The sequence below is a fragment of the Trachurus trachurus genome (assembly GCF_905171665.1).
Source record: "Trachurus trachurus genome assembly, chromosome: 17".
Taxonomy (NCBI): domain Eukaryota; kingdom Metazoa; phylum Chordata; class Actinopteri; order Carangiformes; family Carangidae; genus Trachurus; species Trachurus trachurus.
The window spans coordinates 9,412,800-9,432,989 of NC_139900.1; the positions used below are offsets into that span (position 1 = coordinate 9,412,800).

General features: G+C 44.3%; 1 protein-coding gene across 1 annotated transcript in view; it reads left to right on the plus strand.

Annotated features, from left to right (window-relative positions):
• The first annotated feature begins 244 nt into the window (after positions 1-244).
• Positions 245-20,190, plus strand: part of atp1a2a (ATPase Na+/K+ transporting subunit alpha 2a) — a 71,468-nt gene continuing 51,522 nt past the window's right edge. The window contains 18 exon segments of the mRNA XM_083990968.1: positions 245-271; positions 1,304-1,322; positions 1,325-1,377; positions 2,849-2,896; positions 2,898-2,909; positions 3,628-3,694; positions 3,697-3,783; positions 3,786-3,829; positions 7,199-7,312; positions 7,796-7,930; positions 8,987-9,104; positions 10,111-10,379; positions 11,732-11,930; positions 13,164-13,181; positions 13,184-13,266; positions 15,691-15,744; positions 15,746-15,826; positions 19,735-19,814. Of these exon segments, the coding sequence (XP_083847094.1) occupies positions 260-271; positions 1,304-1,322; positions 1,325-1,377; positions 2,849-2,896; positions 2,898-2,909; positions 3,628-3,694; positions 3,697-3,783; positions 3,786-3,829; positions 7,199-7,312; positions 7,796-7,930; positions 8,987-9,104; positions 10,111-10,379; positions 11,732-11,930; positions 13,164-13,181; positions 13,184-13,266; positions 15,691-15,744; positions 15,746-15,826; positions 19,735-19,814 (1,493 nt within the window). The 5' untranslated portion in view covers positions 245-259.

The following is a 20,190-nucleotide window of genomic DNA, read 5'->3' on the forward strand; positions in this document are numbered from 1 at the left end:
CCCTGTGGTGGGAGTTAAAGCGGTGGAGTGGGGGGGGGGGGGAGGCTGTGTGGCTCAGGTTACCCTGACAGGAGGGTGCAAGAAGAACGGGGGAATGGGATGTTTGGTGTGTCGTTGGGGGGGTTTGGGGGGTTGGGGGGGGGGTGCTAGGCCCAAAAAAAGCCACCAGTGTCTTCCACACGTGGGGGCGGGAAGTCTCAGCTGTGGCCTCTGAGTGCTGTCATTCATATTATAACCTGCCGGCGTCTGGACATCCAGCATGGGCAGAGGGGTAAGTTTTTTTTTTTTTCAATTTAAAAACCAAAACTAAAACAAAAATAACTTTCTGCTTCTCCAATTGTTTATTTATTATGACACTAAAACTCTGCTATTCTGTCTTATGTGAGAGTGTGAACATGACTTTGTGTTCCCTGTGTAGCTTATGTACAGTTTCAGCATATGGCGTGGACATGCATCATGGAAAACTACTGAGTTATCTAAATGTGCCTGCAGGGCTTGATGTCTCTGGGCGTCAGCGTGTTGCTGCTGCTTAGTTTTTTTTTTTTTAAAGACAGTAACATCTTAAAGGGTGATGGCTTTTCTCCTCAATAAGTTTTGTTCCCCGGCTTGTTGTTTATTTGCGTAATTACGTAATTTTGTTTTTTATCCCTTCCATCAGGCCAGTTCCATTTACCTTTATGGGAGGACAGGCTGGTAATCGTCCTCACAAAACAGCGGGTGGAAATTGCTATGCCAGACACATTTCAGGCACTCCACACCACCGGCTCTGTGCTTCCCCCTCTCTTTGGCTCTTTTTGATTACTTTTTCACTGTGTCACTCGCTCACGCTCTCCTCTCATTCTCTTTGTATATCCCCTCCTTCGCTGACATGCACACGTGCTTTGCTAAGAGGAGACTGACAGCAGCAGATGATTTCCATGATGCACCATTCTTCCAACTGTTCATGACACACAGGCTCCTCTTTCGCTCACACAAATGACGAGCTCGTACTGTACTATGAGGGGGAAAAAAAATATATATATAATTCTTCCCCCCCCATGCTCAGTGAATAGTTTGCCAATAGTGCCAGGAGATTGAAATGAACCAGCCTACACAAAGTCCATTGTGCTCACACTGACGCTTGTAATATGTGGCTATGAATGTAAATGGCTAAGCACACAACGTGGCTACAAGCATGTGACTTTTCCCACTTATTTTCTGTTGGGGGAAGGAGGGAGGGAGGCGTTGGAGATGGTTTGCCCACAGGCCTGATGTATTATAATGTTTCTCTCCTATCTTTTTTTCTTTTTTTTTCCTCCTCCAGTGCGGAGCCGAGAATGGAGGAAGCGGAACAAGAAGGACAGGAACTTGGATGAGCTGAAGAAGGAGGTGGCCTTGGTAAGAAAAACAAGCTGCCACCGCAACCGACTCCCACTCGCACCGCGCAGTGATTGATTCCATCGCCGCTGCACCCGAACGATCCCCAAATCGTGTTACGCCGAAGACACCGGTTATTTAACAAGGCTATAAATGAAACCAGTGGCCCATAAACAAAATGGCAATCCAGCCCTGCTTAGTGTAGTCAGTTTGTAGATGAGCTCCAAGCCTGCCTGTCCTCTTCTATCTGTTCTAGCACCCCCTGACTGCTCCTCTTTGTACTCCGAAAGATACTGAATAATTTGTGGGCCACCGCCACTGTAGTGCAGAGTTTTTGTCTTGTGCAGAGCTGTAGCTCTTTGAGGTGCTGTCAAAAGGCAGCCGAGCGATGCCCATGAAAAACTGGGGTAAGTTTTGCTGCTCGCGATACCTCTGATCTGCTAAAGCAGCTCTTGTCAATTATCAAGTTGGCCTGTGACTGATTAAAGAGAAAGAATTCCTCGGATACTGTCAACATTTTGGAGCAGTTTTGTGATTAAGCGATCAATCTGCCTCGTGAACTACTTCCACTGTTGGTGATTTCCTCATATTTTTTTTCTCTCTCTCGCTCTCTGTCTGAGAAATCCCTTAAAACAACCGCCAGACAATGGCTGATCAATATTTTGTGTTGGGGGGGCATATGGACAAAGCTTAACTGGAAAACAGTTTTGTGAACACTGGGCCTTGTCCTTTGTTGTGGCCAAATTACATGAAGCTTAATTCATCGTGGTCCACTGGGGGCCACTGTAGTAGTAGCTGGAGAAATTGGGGGATTTCTCCGCGTCTTATCATTGGATGAAGGAGGCAGACCTTCAGTCTTTGAGGCTGACATGATCTTGGCACCAAATTCCATTTCGAGATCAAAAAACCAGCATCTTAAGGTGGCTTTCAGCCAGTAATACACTGAATACAAATTCATAAATACACGATCAATCAAAAAAAAAACGACGTATATCAGCACAGTCTTTTTTCACTTTTTTTTTCAGTTTTACTCGATCAAACTTTTTTACCACTGGAGAAAACACCTCTATTTTATCACTATTTGGAGATGCAGGGGGAGTGAATGTCATTCCTTGACCTCTTCGATCTGCCATGAATTCATACTGTATATTTATTAATCCATGCCAATAGAGGGAATAAAGTATTTTGCACTAAGATTGAGGGATGTTTGCCTCAGTGCTACAGCCTTATGATCTATTGACCATTACTGTGCTCGCTTATTACACTTCCCTTTATAGCTGCAGCCATACTGCTCCAGTTCACATAATAGATTGGCGAATGTCTTGCAGTAGACTTGTATGTAAAGCTTCTCCTTTGTGATATGACCAAGATAAATTCCCTATAAAGTCATTTTACTGGCCAGTTAAAATTACCCTGAATTTTTTTATTATTTTTTACTGTTCCTGTTCTGTTGAAGCACAAATAAAAAAACAGAGCATTTTTGTCCCCGCAGGACGACCACAAAATAGGCCTGGATGATTTGGGAAACCGCTATGGAGTGGGACCTCACACGGGTAAGGACACACATACACACACACACACACATACACACAACACAGGCGGAGACGTAAACACTCTCAATTACACAAGCAGACCTTCACACAAACACACAACAAAGACGAGCTGCAACATCCCCCATAGAGATGCAATCTCTGCTCGCCTGTACTGGAAAGCAGCATCCCAGCATCACCTTGAACCTTCTTCATCTTTAATCCTTCAATCACACACAAGCGTAAAACGTAACACATTGACACACCAACTCCTGCAATCCCATACACACGCAGATACAAATACCTCACAGATGTCTCGGAAAGCTGTGACCGCGTTTTGCCGCCTTCCTTTAAATATGACGTTGCAGATGCAGTGGTGAAACTGATATTATCTGTTTAATGTGAGCATTAAGAAATAACATAAGCTGTCAAACGGCTTAGTGTGTCAGGTGTACACATCCATCGATTCTCAGAAAATTAGACCTTGACACTATTAGGCATAAAAATGTTCAATAAAGTTACATCCAACAGTTTTACGGCCAAGCACTCCAGACGAGAGGAGGCACCCCGTTCATTATACGTGTGGTGTTAAATAGGCCAGGCAGGAATACTGAATGTTCTGCAACTGTGGTAGTAAAATTGCTTTTTAAGCCACAGTGAAAGCCAGGCTGTTGTGCTGTAATAAGATTCCCAGCTCAGACCGAGTTACATTCACTCCCGAAAATGTACTCTCCTCCTCCAGGGCCTGACAAACGCCAGGGCGCTCGAGATTCTGGCCAGGGACGGTCCAAACGCCCTGACTCCTCCCCCACCACCCCCGAGTGGGTCAAGTTCTGCCGTCAGCTGTTCGGCGGCTTCTCCATCCTGCTCTGGATCGGTGCCACACTCTGCTTCCTGGCCTCAGCATCCAGGTGGCCGTGGAGGACGAGCCGCCCAATGACAACGTGAGAAAAAAAAAAAAAAAAAATCAAAAGCTACAAAATAAAAGCATGCGTCTGTGCAGGAACGCGTTTTACATATTAATCACAAGCAGGAGGAGACGCAGATATGTCGAGACAGATTCACTGATCATGTGGTGATGTATGAACAGGTGCAGACACAAACAGATACAGAACATCTCTGTTCATAACCAGGGTTTATATTTACAGGTTCATGATTTAAACATCTACAGCACAAAAAATCTTTTAAAGGGATAGTTCAACATTTTTGGCAAATTGGCCCATTGCCATAATACCTATAGTAGCATAGCAATAGGTTCATTACCTTTAATTATCAGTGCAAGCTATTTTTAGAACGGCGGAGCAGAGAAGTGCAGAGCAGAGCTACACTACAGAGGCTATTGGGATTTCTTGGTTTCCCTCATCAAACTCATCAAATACACAATCCAACAACTCCACAACGCTCTGGTGGACAAGTTGTGAGCTGCACATTCACCACGCTATGAGATAATACACAACGTTACCAGACAGAGTTGTTTTAGAGGGAAATGCTAGAGACTGTTCGCTGAAAAACTGTCACCGACGGGAATGTGCATCAGCGGTTTTGCATGAATTCCCTCTAAAACAACTCTGTGTGGTAACATTGTGTTATTATCTCATAGTGTGGTGAATGTGCAGGTCACAACTTGTCCACCAGAGCGTTTTGAAATTGTTGGATTGTGTATTGATGAGTTTCATGAGGAAACCAAGAAATCCCATGAGCCTCCGTAGCGTAGCTCTGAGCAGCTCACGGCTCTGCTCCGCCGTTCTAAAATAGCTTGCACCGACAATTAAGGTAACAAACTGACTATAGGGGTTATGGCAATGGGCCGATTTGCCAAAAGTTGAACTATCCCTTTAAAGCTAGTAACAGTCTGCTGGCTCAACATCATCCAGTAAAAATATAAAAATCATATATATTATTGCCCTACATGACACAGCTAAAATATCACTTATTCAACTCCTCCACTTTTTTTTTGTGGTAACGGAAGTCAGGCTAAGTTGATCCCATGGACTCTTCGTTAGATGAATATTGTCTCTGCAAAAGTCTCAAACAGCTTCTTATTATAATCTTTCACTGAGCAAGCATTTGTAGAAATTTAAAATGTGATAATTGGTCTTCCTGTAATAAGGATCTTCCTGCAAAGAACAGGTGAGAACTCCTCACTTCTTCTCAACAAAGTGTCTGTTTTCTTGTAACATGTCCCACACACATGTTAGCCAGGCAGTGGTGTGTGAGTGTGACATACATTGCATTCGATAATATAGAGGACAGTTTAAGCCCAGCTTAACCTCACCATTGTGGTGTACACTGCAGTCTGTGTAAGATTTGGCAGTGGCAGTGTTGGCAGCGGCTGACAGATCTTAAACAGCTCATTTCTGTTTTAATTAAAACTGATGTGAAATCGTTAATTTGGACGACGGAATATTGTCAAAATATGATCACACCATCTGTCAGTGATATAATGATGTCATTGTTCTCTGCGGATCGAGAAATCAGATCATTGCACATACAAATATACACACATTTTGACTATTCATCCACAACACTAGCTTAATTCGAGGTCTAGTCTTAAACTAAAACCAGAAGTGTCCAAATACTTGATGGTTTTCTTTACCTTCCACTTCTCTTGTTGGCAGATTTCTCAGCATGACCTTTACTTAACCGGGATGGCCTCCTGAGGTCTAAATCTCCTTTCCGAAAGTCCGAGCCAAGTGGCAGCAACACAATGAGGTCACATGAAAGCAGCAACACACAGCGCCAGCACTCACTTAAAGGAAATAGCTTCAAGGAAGAAAGAGGAGGAGGAGGAGAAACGTGGGAAAGGAGGATAACTTAGGAGCATCGAATATCATTAAAATGCACTCAAACACACCGGGATTTCATCTCGTAAGTGTAGAATTACAAGTACGTAATGACGCGAATCTCTCCCCCTCCCACTCAGGGGGTGTGAGGTAAAAAAAAACAAAAAAAACAACCGCTGACACTGTCGTCGGCCCTGGCATTTGCTCAGATAACCACTCAGACAACCGCTGAGCAAATGGAGCCAAGCAGTCATCCATACCGCACTTTACGGAGCTGAGTCATTATGCAATCATCATCCAGTGCTCTCCAAGCCCCAGACAGCGCTAAACCCTTGCATAATATACAGTAACATACAGTAGATAGTCACACACATATGCACGCACGTGATAGCTTTAATCTCCCCGTGATTTAATCTCTACATTCAGCGCTGAGTATGTACAGCTGGATGCTCTGGTGAGCCACTTCAAAGCCCCGACTGCCGGCAGCTTTGGCACTTTGAGCCTTTGCATAATGTACAAGCAGTTATTTGAGATGGAAATCCACCCTAACAGGACTTCACACATTGTTGGTGTCTTAATTTTCAATATTCTCGTGTATGTACTGAACTGAGAGATTGTCTTCTCCACAATCCCTTTAAACGCTGGTAGACTCCACCGTGCCACCTGACTGTAGTGTTTGTTGTTCCTTATAATTCTATACAATTGGTGAACAAGAACAAGTTACAGTATCTCCCAAAGCGAGAAGAGGCACAGGAGCTGAGGCTTAAAAAAAAAAACACATGGAGACAAAGCAGGGAACAGGAAACAACGCTGAAATGGAGGCAAAATGTTGTAAACACTGACAAGTGATTTTCGGAGAGGATACAAATGTATTTCCTGGTTCAGAAGATTTCGCACCGCTACGGTAGGAAAAAAAATAATTCAAGTGTAAAATAGCAAAACAGTTGCTGTTGTTCCTGTCAAATAAAAGCAGCTTCTTCCAAAAAAAAAGAAAGAAAGCAAACTTCTCAGGATTTAGGAATTGTATTCTCAGGAGTCCAGGACGCTCTGGCAAGGCGCTCTTATCCAAAGTGTCTCGCTGTCTTGTTTGCACCAGTAAGAGCTGAACCCGTAGCAACATATTCATTGTTAAAGCAGAAAATGTTCCCTGAAAATGAAATAATAATAATACAAAAAAGCAGTAGAAAACATCTCTCATGCAACTTTCTCATAACAAGAAGTCACCTCAGAGACGGATGTTCACTTCAACAGTCCAAGATGACAAGACCTCAGCTGTAGGATGGATTTCCTTTCTAAATCTCCCACTAAGACAGAGCACTCCCCCATTTTTCTTGCTCTTAACTCCCTTTTTCACTCTGCATTTAAAGGTGTTAGCATTTTAAAACCAATGTGAAGCTTTTAAATCCTGCATTTACTACACTCAAACACGCCTCATGTAAAAAAAAAAAAGTCAGTATAATGACATTGTCTCCCCCTCCTTCCCTCCCTCCCTCCCCCTATGGGGGGCTTTCCCCCCCTCCCTTATTCCAGCTGTATCTGGGCGTGGTGTTGGCAGCCGTGGTGATCATCACCGGTTGCTTCTCCTACTTCCAAGAGGCCAAGAGCTCGCGAATCATGGACTCCTTCAAGAAAATGGTGCCGCAGGTAAGTTGATGCGTTTGCTGTTTGGTGTAGTCACAGAGCTTTCAGAATCAATAAGCCATCCCTCAGGTGGGGCTTAAACACTCACTTGAGTGGAAACCTAATAAGCTTGCACAAAGGAAGAATAAATGTTTGAGCCAACTTCGGATTGTGAGTCTGTTTGCATAAAAACTCCCCTCGCGTTATCCACCTCTAGCAACTCGATTGCCTAATTCTTTAATCTATTTAGGCTCCTTTCACTCCCTTCTTGTGCCTCCTTTCCCCCCTACCTGTCTCTTCTCTCTTCTCCTGTTTCCTCTCTCTAACTCTTGCCTTTCACATACCTCTGCACCCTCCAGCTCCTCTTTTTTTTTAATCTGTCTCCTCACTCTTCCTCTGACTAAACCTGCTGTCTGTTCCCAAACTCTCTCTCTCTCTGACTCTCTCCTTCTCATCCTCACATTCCCTCTCCCCACTCATCTCTCACTTCGTTTCTCTCCATGCCAGCAAGCAATGGTGATCCGGGAGGGGGAGAAGATGCATATCAATGCTGAGCTTGTGGTGCAGGGAGATCTGGTGGAGATCAAAGGTGGAGACCGCATCCCAGCTGACCTTCGAGTGGTCTCCGCCAGCGGATGCAAGGTAGGGGAGGGGAGGGGAGGGGAGCCCGGTGGTCTCAGTGGGATTACAGTAGCCCTGCTAACTTCTTGCTAATTTACTCTTTCTTTCTTTCTTTCTTTCTTTCTTTCTTTCTTTCTGTCTTTCTGTTTTTCCTGTTGTTTACTATCTGACGTTAGCATTTGCTAATAAACCACTGAAACCTTGGCCGATGGGGTATGCCATTGATTTTGCAGGTATTCACTGAAAATCTGAAAAGTCAGGGGATCGCTGACTTTATTCCAAATCGTCCCTGAGGGGGGAAAAAAACGAAGCTTTGTAGCAAATTTCATGGTAATTCACCCAAAGGCGGTGGAGGCGTGATGCTGGAAGCCATAAACATCCGCCGGCTACACGCTACAGAGAAGGAAAAAAAATAAATCAGGGAATCACCAAAAGTCATTGGGATTCATGGGATCACAAGTGTCTGTGTATAAATTCTTGTGTGGAGGTATTTTACTGGATCGATTGAAAATTTTGAGTTGCTGCTGGTGGTGGCTCCTTTAATATTTCATGGCGATCAGTTGAATAATTTTGTCAACATTAGGCCCACAGGTTTGTATTGCCTTCACCTTGAGCCTTCTACTAGTGAAGCTAAAGATGTTAAATAAAACAAACACTGCTCTTGTTTTAGAGTAATTATTGCAATGCAAATTATTATTTTTGTTTTATTTTTTTTTGCTTTTACTCCAAAGGGCGGTCTGATAGATCCTTAGTGATATGAAGCCACTGCTCTTTTTCTGAGGCTCAACCTTACTTCAACTTTTCTTTTATAACTTCTTCTTCTTGTGAGCCTTTGAAGCGGTGTCAGGGAGCCGTAATGATCAGCATGACATATATTTCTTCACCTATGGAGCAGGGGCTAGGAACAGGGTTGTGACATGACAAGTGTGTTACATCAGTGCACCTGTTGCTAATAAGCGCCGCCGCTTTCATTTCAGCCCTGTCGGTCTCACCTCCTCGCTCTCTCCTCTCTCCGTCCCTCAGTCTCACTGGGTAACTCTTCTCCTTCTCTTTCTCCCTCTCCTCTCCTCTCCGAAGGTGGACAACTCATCTCTGACGGGAGAGTCGGAGCCCCAGACTCGCTCCCCGGAGTTCACACACGACAACCCCCTAGAGACCCGCAACATCTGTTTCTTTTCCACAAACTGTGTCGAGGGTCAGTAGGCCACATCTGGCCGGCATTGTCTCTTACAGTTTCTAAATGTCTGTTATTGTTGTGTTGTTGTGTTTTTTTTGTTAAACGCCATCTGGAGATCAGCATCGTTCTGCAGCACCGGCTCCTCCACCATGAGTGTGTTTCACTTGCATGATTGATCAGATGCTCCATCCTCTGCATCCGACAGTACAGCGTGTGCAGTTATTGAAATATCAGAATGCACGAGATTATTAACGAGCGTTTCCAATTTCAGATTCAGCCGGCAGGAATTTTCGAGTCGGCATTTCAGTCGCCATCAATCATGATGTAATGATGCAGTGAGCATTTCAATGGGATATTCATATTAGAATCTGCAACTTCATAAATATCTTCACCTGAATTCGGATGGTGGTTGTATAGAAAGAGAAAGATTGAACTCCAGAAAAAAAGATGTTAGTTTAAGCTCTAATAAAAATGGAACAGATGGATCCAGTATGTGATTCAGTTATTAATCAACCAAGGATTTAGTTGAGGTTAGCTGAAAAGACAATCCAACCCTGCCTCCCAAAAATCCTACATTTTGCACCTTTCTGAGCTTTTGATCGTATCACACAATTTTCATAATTTAATACAGTTTGTCATGGAGCTGTAAACGTTAAAATTTTCATTTATTCTGAACACTCAATGGACCTATAAGGTTAAAAATTGAAAACCGTACTCTGAAAATGTTATATCAATCATTTTAGAAGCCGAATCTCAGATTCAGTAAAGAAACTATACGATAGAGAGACACTGCCACTGTCTTATAGTCTATTAGTCTAGTTTTGCCTCATCTCTCTCAGTTCTGTTAAAGGATCGTGTCGCCCAAGTTACAAAGTAAAACCCACAGAGGCGGTGTCCTAGTTGCTCTGGATTAATCCACAGATCTCATTTCCATTGGAGCAGCTTTCTACAGCTTTAAAACAGTATATAATAAAGTGGTGTTTTTTAATCCAGTTTCTCTAACAGCAAGTCTTCTTCTTCTCAGGTACGGCCCACGGCATCGTCATAGGCACCGGTGATCGAACGGTGATGGGCCGCATCGCCACCCTGGCCTCGGAGCTGGAGGTCCGCCAGACACCCATCAACATCGAGATCGAACACTTCATCCACATCATCACGGGCGTGGCCGTCTTCCTGGGCGTCAGCTTCTTCATCCTGTCGCTCATCCTGGGGTACACCTGGCTCGAGGCTGTCATCTTCCTCATCGGCATCATCGTGGCAAATGTACCTGAGGGACTGCTGGCCACTGTCACTGTGAGTGGTGTGTGTGTGTATGAGTGTGTGTGGGTGTTGATTGGAAACTTTTTATTGATTTTCACCATAAAATATCATTGTGTTTTTTTTTTTAAAGGAGCAGATCAGTTTAAGCCGTTTTAAATAGGATTTAATGTCCCTGTGCACACGCTTCTTATTTCTGCTGCAAGAAAAACAACATGCACTTGAGTTTGCAATAAACAAGTTCCCCTTGTAGCAAGGACAGGTCATAATATGCTTCTGGAAATAGAAAGTGAACAGCGCCGCGGGGAAAGGTCATAAACTGGCTGGTCTACACAAACAAACAGAAAGGTTAAACAGTCTTTGTGTTGCAAATGGTAATTTTAATTATTCTTACTCATGCAATTTGCTTTTATTTTGTAAGATTTTTACTTTAGACAGTGAAAATTTTCAAAAAAAAACAAAAAAAAATGCTGGCTGTGGGTGGACTGTGGATCTGGCAGGGGCCTGAAACTCTGCTGAACTCGGAGTCGACTTCAAAGATTCCTCATCTTGAGCAACCGCTTTCACATCACGCACACTCATTTGATCCATTGTTAAAGATATTGATTAGTGCAGCTCCTAGCATGCCAGCTCCAGAACACAATTATTAATATTTTGCCTTCCGGCCTCGCTGTCATGACTCACTGGCACATACGAATGGAACAGAGCCATCATCAGTGTTATTAGTTACACCAGTGCATCACTAATGTAACCTCATGAACATTAGCTGTAGCTCCACTGATGCTACGCAACACAGCAAAGCAGGTGATTTATTACCGCACGCCGGCGTTGCTCAGACGCCCAAGTGCATCTAACTTTTTTCTGCAACAATAAACAAAGTGCGAGCCGAGGTGGATGCCAGCTGGCATTTGAAATGCCATCAGTCGACATTTCACTGGTCACAGAAAATAAATTGACTTCCCCCGACTGATTTCTTCAGTTGCTCTCGCTTTAAACACACAGTCAGAGTCGTCTGTGGAAATGTTTCTGAGAGTCAAATTGAATTAATGCATGTTAATGTGTTTTTTTTTTACAACATATGGGATGTGTCTATGCGTTGCACTCGTATGTCTCTGTGCACCTGCTGTTAACCAGCCAACCAGGTACACACACACACACAGCATCGTACACTTTCGCTGTAAGGCACCTGGACCACGCATGGTTTCACATGAACAAACACTTGAACGCACCGATGCCTACACATGCTCTCTCCCCATGTTGACTAACAATCATCCATCCTCTCTGTCTCTCTCTGTCTCTCCTCCTCCTCTCATTCGCTGCCCCTCCCACCTATCTCTCTCCCCCCCCGCCTCCCGCATCCCGCCTCCCACCTCCCGCCGTCCTCCCAGGTGTGTCTGACTCTCACTGCCAAGCGAATGGCCAAGAAGAATTGTCTGGTGAAGAACCTGGAGGCCGTAGAGACTCTGGGCTCCACCTCCACCATCTGCTCTGACAAGACGGGCACGCTGACCCAGAACCGCATGACCGTGGCCCACATGTGGTTCGACAACCAGATCCACGAGGCAGACACCACCGAGGACCAGAGTGGTAAGACAGACAGAGAGACAGAAAGAAAGAGAGAGACAGAAAGAGGGAGGGAAGGAGGAGGGAAAATGTGGAAGAGGAGAGGATAGAAGGAGACTCAGAGAGATATAAAGGGGAGATAGAGAGTGTGTGGGAATACGGGGAGGGGGGAGAAAGGGGAGAGGGAGGGAGGGAGGGAGGGGGGGGTGACCACCTGCCGAAATTCATCTGTCCAATGTTCACGCTGCCAACCGCCATTGCTGTTTGTGCTAGTGCTCGGATTAACCGAGCTGCGGTATGCAGTGGGCGGCTCAACCTTCAGCAACAAAACACGTCTTTTTCCCAGAGTTCTCCGGTAAGACTGCTGCTGTGGAACCAATCGGATTCCTGTCTCCCACCAAATGACAACAAGTCGAGCCAAATTTCAAAAGGAGCTTTCAGCAATAACCAAAAGTTTGGAAGCAAGAAGAGTAGAGAGGGGAGAGGGGGGGGAAAAAAGAAAAGAAAAGAAAAGAAAAACAGGTGTTCTGTGCATACCAATGAGTATGGTGTCAGGCGATTGTGCAGTCATTCAGCGAGCAGCCAGCAGTGCTGACAGAGGCCACACAGCTGAAACAGTGCAAGTGCTGAAGAAAAATAAAAAAGAAGAAGAAGAACACAGTGTATTCATTTTTTCAGCAGTACAGGCTCTGCATTTCTGCAGCTTTTGCAGCTTTCAGAGCCTTTTTGCACCTTCGCATTTGTCAAACTCACCAGCAGCAGCAGCAGCGCCGGCCGCAGTTTTGCAGCCGTGGCACTCGCCCGCGCGTTGCATGACACTTATCATGGTTTGTTTTCACAATAACCGTGACAGTGACCGCACTGAGGAGTCTGGGTTTAAATGGAAAAATGAATGCAGGTGGCGGCGACGGAGTGAAGGTCATCCTGAGTTCGATTTGGCTGGGGTGAGGGATGAAATTTTGATGCGAGAAATATCCCAACATTTTTTTCTTTTTCTTTTTTTCGGAGTTCTCTGTCTGGTTAAAAATGAATGCGGTTTTCCAGAATGGGGAATTGAAAAATCACTTTTGTCGAGGAAAAAGTGATCGCTCGACTTAACTGACCCCGACTCCCTGACCCTGTTATTTAGCTACAATATCAGTGCTATTCTGTGACGGAGAGTTAAGTCCAGTAGCATAAATACTGCATGAGCCGTACTTTAAAAAAAAAAAAAAAAAAAAGTTCTAACACCGCTCCCTCTGCTATCTCTCAGGTCAGGCTTTGACAAGACCTCTGCTACTGGGCTGCTCTGTCTCGTGTGGCCGGCCTGTGCAACAGAGCTGATTTCAAAGCCGGACAGGACCAATTTCCCGTCCAGATGGTATAAACCTCCACCACCACCACACCGCTGACACCACAACAGACACTTTCCTAAAAACCTTTGCATTGATACTCGAATCTAATAAATGATCTCCACTCTCTAATATAGCGGATGTATGATAGGTTCAGTTTAATCCAAGGACATTAAGAGCAAGACTCTTTAGATTTGTATCAAATAATGCATGCACATTATTCATAAGACACGATTTTTACCTACATGGCTTGCCAGCAGGGTGAAGCTCACACTATCAGGAGAGTGCCAGGTGAGTTGTCACTCAGAAAGAAGCGGTGACGGAGGAGAAAGTATTAAGCTCCTTTTCAGCATGCACTGCGTTGTAATGGCAGCGGTGCAGGAGTGAAAGTGTAAAATACATCCAAATTCGTACTTAAAGGTTATTTATGTCAGTACAGCTGTGACTGAAAGAAGTGTATCCACTCAAGCCCAAATCCAATTAAAAACATTGCATCACATGCAGCGAGAGTAGCAGACTCTCGAGGGTTAAACTCACTGCTGGCTTTAGGTCCTTTAAGTGTTTGTTGATGATATTAAATTGATTTAAAAAACGTCTTATCATGAAGTACAGTGTAAATTAGCTAAATTAGTTAAAGTAGATTTACTCGAGTGGAGTTCACATGTTAGAGAATTTTATCTGTACAGCTCACGACTAAATGTACTCGGTATTCTCTCTGCTGCCAGATGATCCTAACCCACATGGCACCCACAAGGGAAAAACACAACCCATAAAAAAATTTGTCAATACCTCTTGACACAGGTGCATTGCACACACACACACACACACACACACACAAACACACACGCACACACTGGCTCACACGCTTAACCTCCCTCTCACACGTAAACACAGACACACTGAGGATAATCCAATGCACCCCTGGAAATAACTCCCCCACACCGTTGCCACACACACACACACACACACACACACACACTGCTGGGTAGCTAAGTCAATAATATCCCAGTGTTCTTCCAACGCTATCCTCCAACCTGTGCTACATTGACCTGAAGATATTCTGTGTGTGCTCACAGCGACAGGGATTACATCGTCTTGACTCTGGTGGGAGCAGACCCTGCTGCTGCAGCCTCTCTGCCCCTCGAGGTGCCCAGGACTTCCTCCCTGCATTAAGTAACAGCCGTTGTCTCCTGACAGCGCTCAGACACAGCAGTCAAGGCCCAGGCTCCACTACCATTACAAGAACAAGTCCCCATCTGCACTTGGAAACAGGAGAAATGAATTTCCTTGATCTATTTATTCATTCATGAAAAGGCACAAACAAGGACCAAATCTGGCAGAGCGTGCGTCCTTGTTTCCCAGCTATTCATGAATGAACTAAACAGGAACCAAGAGAAATCTCTATGTCTTAGTTTCGCCCCCTTCGGTATATTAGGCGTCAGGTCAATCGGTTCTGCATGGATTTTAATAATTGGCCCCAGAGCGGATGAATTGCAGCGATCATCATGGATGTTTTTTCAGCCAGGGGGGGGGCGGCCAATCGCAGGTTATTTGGAAATGATTTTTCCCCTAAATGATCCGAGTATCGACACAAGCAACTTTGTCACATGGATTCAAGTTGATAGAATTAAACTAAACAAATGTTGCATCCAAACACAGGATGATCCAATTTTGACCCATAAGAGCAGCAGACCTCCATCCCAACTAGATGCTCTGATGTCTGCACGGGGCAAGTTCATGTCAAATTCACAGTCTGTGTCTAAATATGCAAATGTATAAAAGACATTTCTGTAAAGTGAAGAAACAGATAAACAGACTGACAGTGCCTTTGGTGAATTACCGTACTTATAAAACTCCTCTCCCAACAACAACCCAGTGTCGGTTGTGAGATGTTTGTGCATCCCTTTAAACAAATGAACAACACTTTACTTGTTAGCTGCAGCCTTAGCAACCAGTTTGCTATTGATTATTGCCAATAGGCATTGGTCTGATGTGTTCGTACAACAATATTTATTTCCCAACTGATGTGAACTCCTTATGCAGGGTCTTTTACATCCATATCAATAAAGGACGCCTGCGAGAAAACTGCTTACATGGAGCAGTTTTTTAATCAAATCACGCTTCAGCCACTAAACTGAACAAGAAAACTACACTAGCTTCTCTGCTTTCATTCCTTTTACATTAAATTGTTTCACAGCACTGTGGCCTGATCACAAGTGTTGGTGATGCAGATGATACCTGCATCATTAATGAGAGCCATAATGGAAGTAAAGGAACTTCTCTGAGGTGCTGCTTTAATAAATTAGATAACACATTATCTGAAAAGCTTCTCTCTCGCCACCGCGGCGGTGCCATAAACACAGGCGGTTGAGACGGTACTCTTTTCTTATATGCATGTGTGTGTGTGTGTGAATGACTGTGCTAATGTGTGTGTCTGTCTGCTTTTCCCCCAGAGGGAGACAGCGGGGGACGCATCAGAGTCGGCTCTGTTGAAATGCATCGAGGTGGTGCTGCGGAACGTTCGTAGACATGAGAGGCAGGAACCCCAAAGTGGCAGAGATCCCCTTTAACTCCACCAACAAGTACCAGGTAGTGCACTGGGGCTAATGTCACATCACAGCTTTGTGCTTGAGCTGCTGCTGCTGAAACAAGACGACGGTGAAATCCTAAAACACTTTTCGCAGACTACTCGGCATTCATAGCTTTACTCTTGGTCAAAAAATATCCTACCATTACAGATTTTAAAGTATGTGGTAAGCTTTACATTTGCTCACATTGCAATTTAGTTGTAAATAATTGTCCTTTTAAGATACATCTACTGTATAATATTTAGATTTGAACATCATTTTTTATTTATAGAATTTATTTTTGACAATTCTGTCAGCCCCCCTTTAAAAACACAGTATAATGATGTTTTAAAAGACGGATGTTCATGCTTATGAGTCACTCATGCATATTCATGTTTAACCTTTTTGATCCAGGGAAGGCAGCCTCAACATGCATGCTCTTATACCTCAGCACCCCTATTTTACATCACATGGTTGCACGTATTCGTATTTGGAAGCTGCCCAATAAGCCACAACCAGAGGCCAAGCAGAAACTGTTGCAGTGTTAAAGCCCTGTGCAATGTATCTTCTTTTTGACAGTAAGGTGCTGTGTGTGTGTGTGCGTGTGTGTGTGTGGATTATAAACGGGTTTTCTTTTTGGCCCTTTCAGAAGATGCTCTGTCCTTGCTTTTATGTTTTATTATGATCGACTATTTCTTTTAAAACTCAATGTGATATAAATGTGGCACATTAGTGGCATCCTGGACTTGATATTTACGACTGCACATCTGCTTCGTTTCTGTTAACTTTAGACATTAAAGGAGCTGTCTGTAAGTTTTGCTATCTTTACACAACATTTTACCACCAGTGTAAACTCTTTTCTGCCACTGAGGCTAGCATGCTAACCAGCTAGCCACAGCCTGTGTCATCATTTTCCAAAAGCGACTCGATGTAGCCTGAAGTTGAGCAATGTTCAGATAACACATAATAACCCATTGTCTTAAAGGGATAGTTCAACATTTTGGGAAATTCACCTATTGCCATAATCGCTATAGTCTTAGGGATAGGTTGATTACCTTTACTAATCGGTGCATGTTGTTTTGAGATCCGCGGGGCAGAGATGCAAGCTCCAAAACGCTCTTGTTGAGAAGTTGTGACCTGCACATTCACCACCCTATGAAATAATAATGTAACATTACAAGACAGAGTTGTTTTCGAGGCAAATGCGTAGCCGGAACTACATTCCAGACAAGGCTGCTGGGCGGAGTGATTTCAAAAGTGTTTGCTTCATGTGTCATAATGTTACATAATTATACATGATTATCTCATAGCGTGGTGAATGTGCAGGTCACAACTTGTCCACCAGAGCATTTTGGAGTTGTTGGATTGTGTATTTGATGAGTTTGATGAGGGACAGGTGACCTTTACCATTCAACTCCATTGTGTTCACTGAGCAGCTCACGTCTCTGCCCCGCTGATCTCAAAACAACATGCACCGATAATCAAAGATAATGAACTATGACTATAGGGATTATGGTGATAGGTGAATTTGTCAACATGTTGAACTATCCCTTTAAAGTGACTCTATGGGCCCTAGTTTCGTCGACCAGGTGAAGTCTGTGATCAGCGCAGCTTCGCCACGCCAACGGGGCGTGGCTAGGTCCATTTCGCAAGATTGGTGGGCCGCGCAGTCAGACTTAGACCGGCGCAGCCCCTCCCCTCGTCCCTCCCACCGGCGCAAACGGTGAAGAGGGAGGAGACAGGGCGGGAGGGAGACGGGAGGAGGAGAGAAAGGCGTGGAGTGGGTTTGACACAGCCGAGTCAGATCTTCACCAATCAAAGGAGCTCCTCTCCTCACCTTTAACTGCGCGGCGGGTGATGCGCGCTGCAAGTTTGTCATTTTATACTTGGACATGGACGGAGGAAACAGCGACGCCAGAGGCCGAACCTCTCCCAGGAGGAAACAGCTGTTTCCCCGGAGGTCCGAGATCAGAGTGACCAATAATGAGTTTACTAATATACTTAACCATGATTGATCTGATACACTGAGAACCCCTACGCAATCTAAGAAACAACAACTAATAAACTAATAAAGAAACTCACATTTATTCAAACCCTGTGTATAAGATCAGAGGTGTAGGCTACACTAATCACAACATAAACACACACCATGTGGATGAAATCAGCAAGGACGCGCTCTCTCTCTCTCTCTCCTCTCTCTCTCTCTCTCTCTCTCTCTCTCTCTCTCTGTCCTCCTCTCTCTCTCTCTCTGTCCGTCTCTTTTTTTCTCTTTTTTTCTCTGTGATAGAGATGCTGAATATACTGTAGTAGGCTATATACTGACTATCTGATACTGAGGCAGTGGTGGTGGACTAAGAGAGATGATGATTTGTGTTTTGTTTTTCATTACGGCTGCGTGATGCGGTCGCACGTGCTTATGAATTAATAAGTAAATAAATAAATAAAGCGATCATCACAAGGGCAGAGTGGTATCTCAACACGGCAGAGACATGCAGTCATCCACCCTCAGTCCTGCTTTTGGGACATCCACAGCTGCTTTTCAGTGCCAGTTCGTCCCTGCTGTGTTAATTCAGGTGGAGTTTCCTTTACGCACCGACAGCCTTTGATCTCTGCTTTGATCTGACGTCAGATGTGACGGGACAATCTATATAGATATAAATTCACGTGTTGATTCCGTTAGTTGCATTAAATAGTGGTTATTGTGGATATTTATTGCATTGAAATGTGTCTGGAACTGTGGAGATCTGCCTGTGAGGTCTTGGTGACGTGTGTGCACTGCAGGTCAGTCAGCCAAACTTCCACTGCACCTGCTGCGCTTCGCCCTGCGCTGAGAGTAGACCTGGTTGGAGGTGGCGAGCTTTCAGCGCAACCTCGGCGAGACATTTTCGGACGAAACTTCCACTGCACCAAGCAGAATCTGTGACGCCTCCCCCTGCTGCGCGGCCACGCCTATCTCAGCTGCGCCAGCAAACTAGGGCCCAAAATGGGTATGAGATAGGTAAAAACATGTTGAATGGATAAAGATTTTTTTTTAATTCTCTTGTCAATAATAATTAGATCAGTTGATGCACTTCTGAAGAGTCTTTGGTTGAGGTGGATGCTTTGTTCCATCCTGTCGGAAACAACAACAGCAACAGCATTAGGAAAAGAAAAATTAAAAGTTAATATTGAACTATAAAAAAGTCATCGCACTTTGCTCAAGGGCACCATAGCAATTAAAGCAGGGTGGGGGTGGGGGGAGTGTTAGTTGTTGCTTCACTTTCCACACCCGGTCTTTTCCAGCCCCTGTGTCTTGAGATTTGAACCAGCATATGAATAACGCAGCAGTGATGGTGAAGCAAACAAAGGACTCTCTGCGTGCGTTTTGTGCACCTGTTCCCTGATTTAAAATAGGAACGTCTGTGTTGAGGGTGGGGAGAAAAAAAAAAGAGGCAATTTTGCTCTGGTTTTCTGAGATTAGATATACTGTGACTCAGATACAAATTACCTTGGGGAGTATGTGCGTGTGTGCATGGGAATGTGTGTTTTTTTTTCCTATGTGTGTGGTGGGGGGGAAGGGTAATGCAAGGAAGCACGCCAGAGGAATTCATGTGAGAGCATGAATGAAAGCTCCTTCAACACGGGGAATACATATGACTTACAGTGTGCACTCAGTCAAGTCAGTTTCAATAAGACTTTTATTTCATACCACTTGGAGAAAAAAAATGTGACAGCAACTCCCCAAAAAATGATTGCCGGCACGAACGTGAAATCCATTCTGGAGTATTACTAAGGAGTGCGTGTCTGTCCTCGGCCTTTTTCCAATTGAAGCACAATCATTGTAGAGCAGCAAGGAATTACCGCCGACAATAAAACACACCTTGCATCTGAAATGTATCTTCTTATGTGCTTAACCGTGTTTTTTATCCTCCTTCCCCCCCTTTCTGTCAGCTCTCTATCCATGAAGTGGAGGACAATCCCTCTGGTCATATTCTGGTCATGAAGGGAGCGCCGGAGAGGATCTTGGACAGGTTGGTTAATCAATAATGGATCGATTATATGTCTCACATGAAATGCTGCAGAAAATTTTGACTTATTTTTCATTTACCTTTTTCTGGCGCGCCTCACAGATGTAGTGTAGTGTATTGTCCATAAAAAACCCCCGCCATGAAAAGACTCTTAACCAGCAAATGAATCGATCTCGCTAACAAGTATTACCGATATATCTCAGACCTGATAAAGCCACGGAGAGATTCGCTGTTGTCAGGAAACTATTAAAACACATCAGCGAGGAGCTCCATTGCTCTGGGTGACATGTCCCTTCATCACCGGGAACAAACTCTAATCCCACATACGCTGGCCCACTGCTGTAAAAACCCACTGCAGAGGACACAAATATGTATTAAT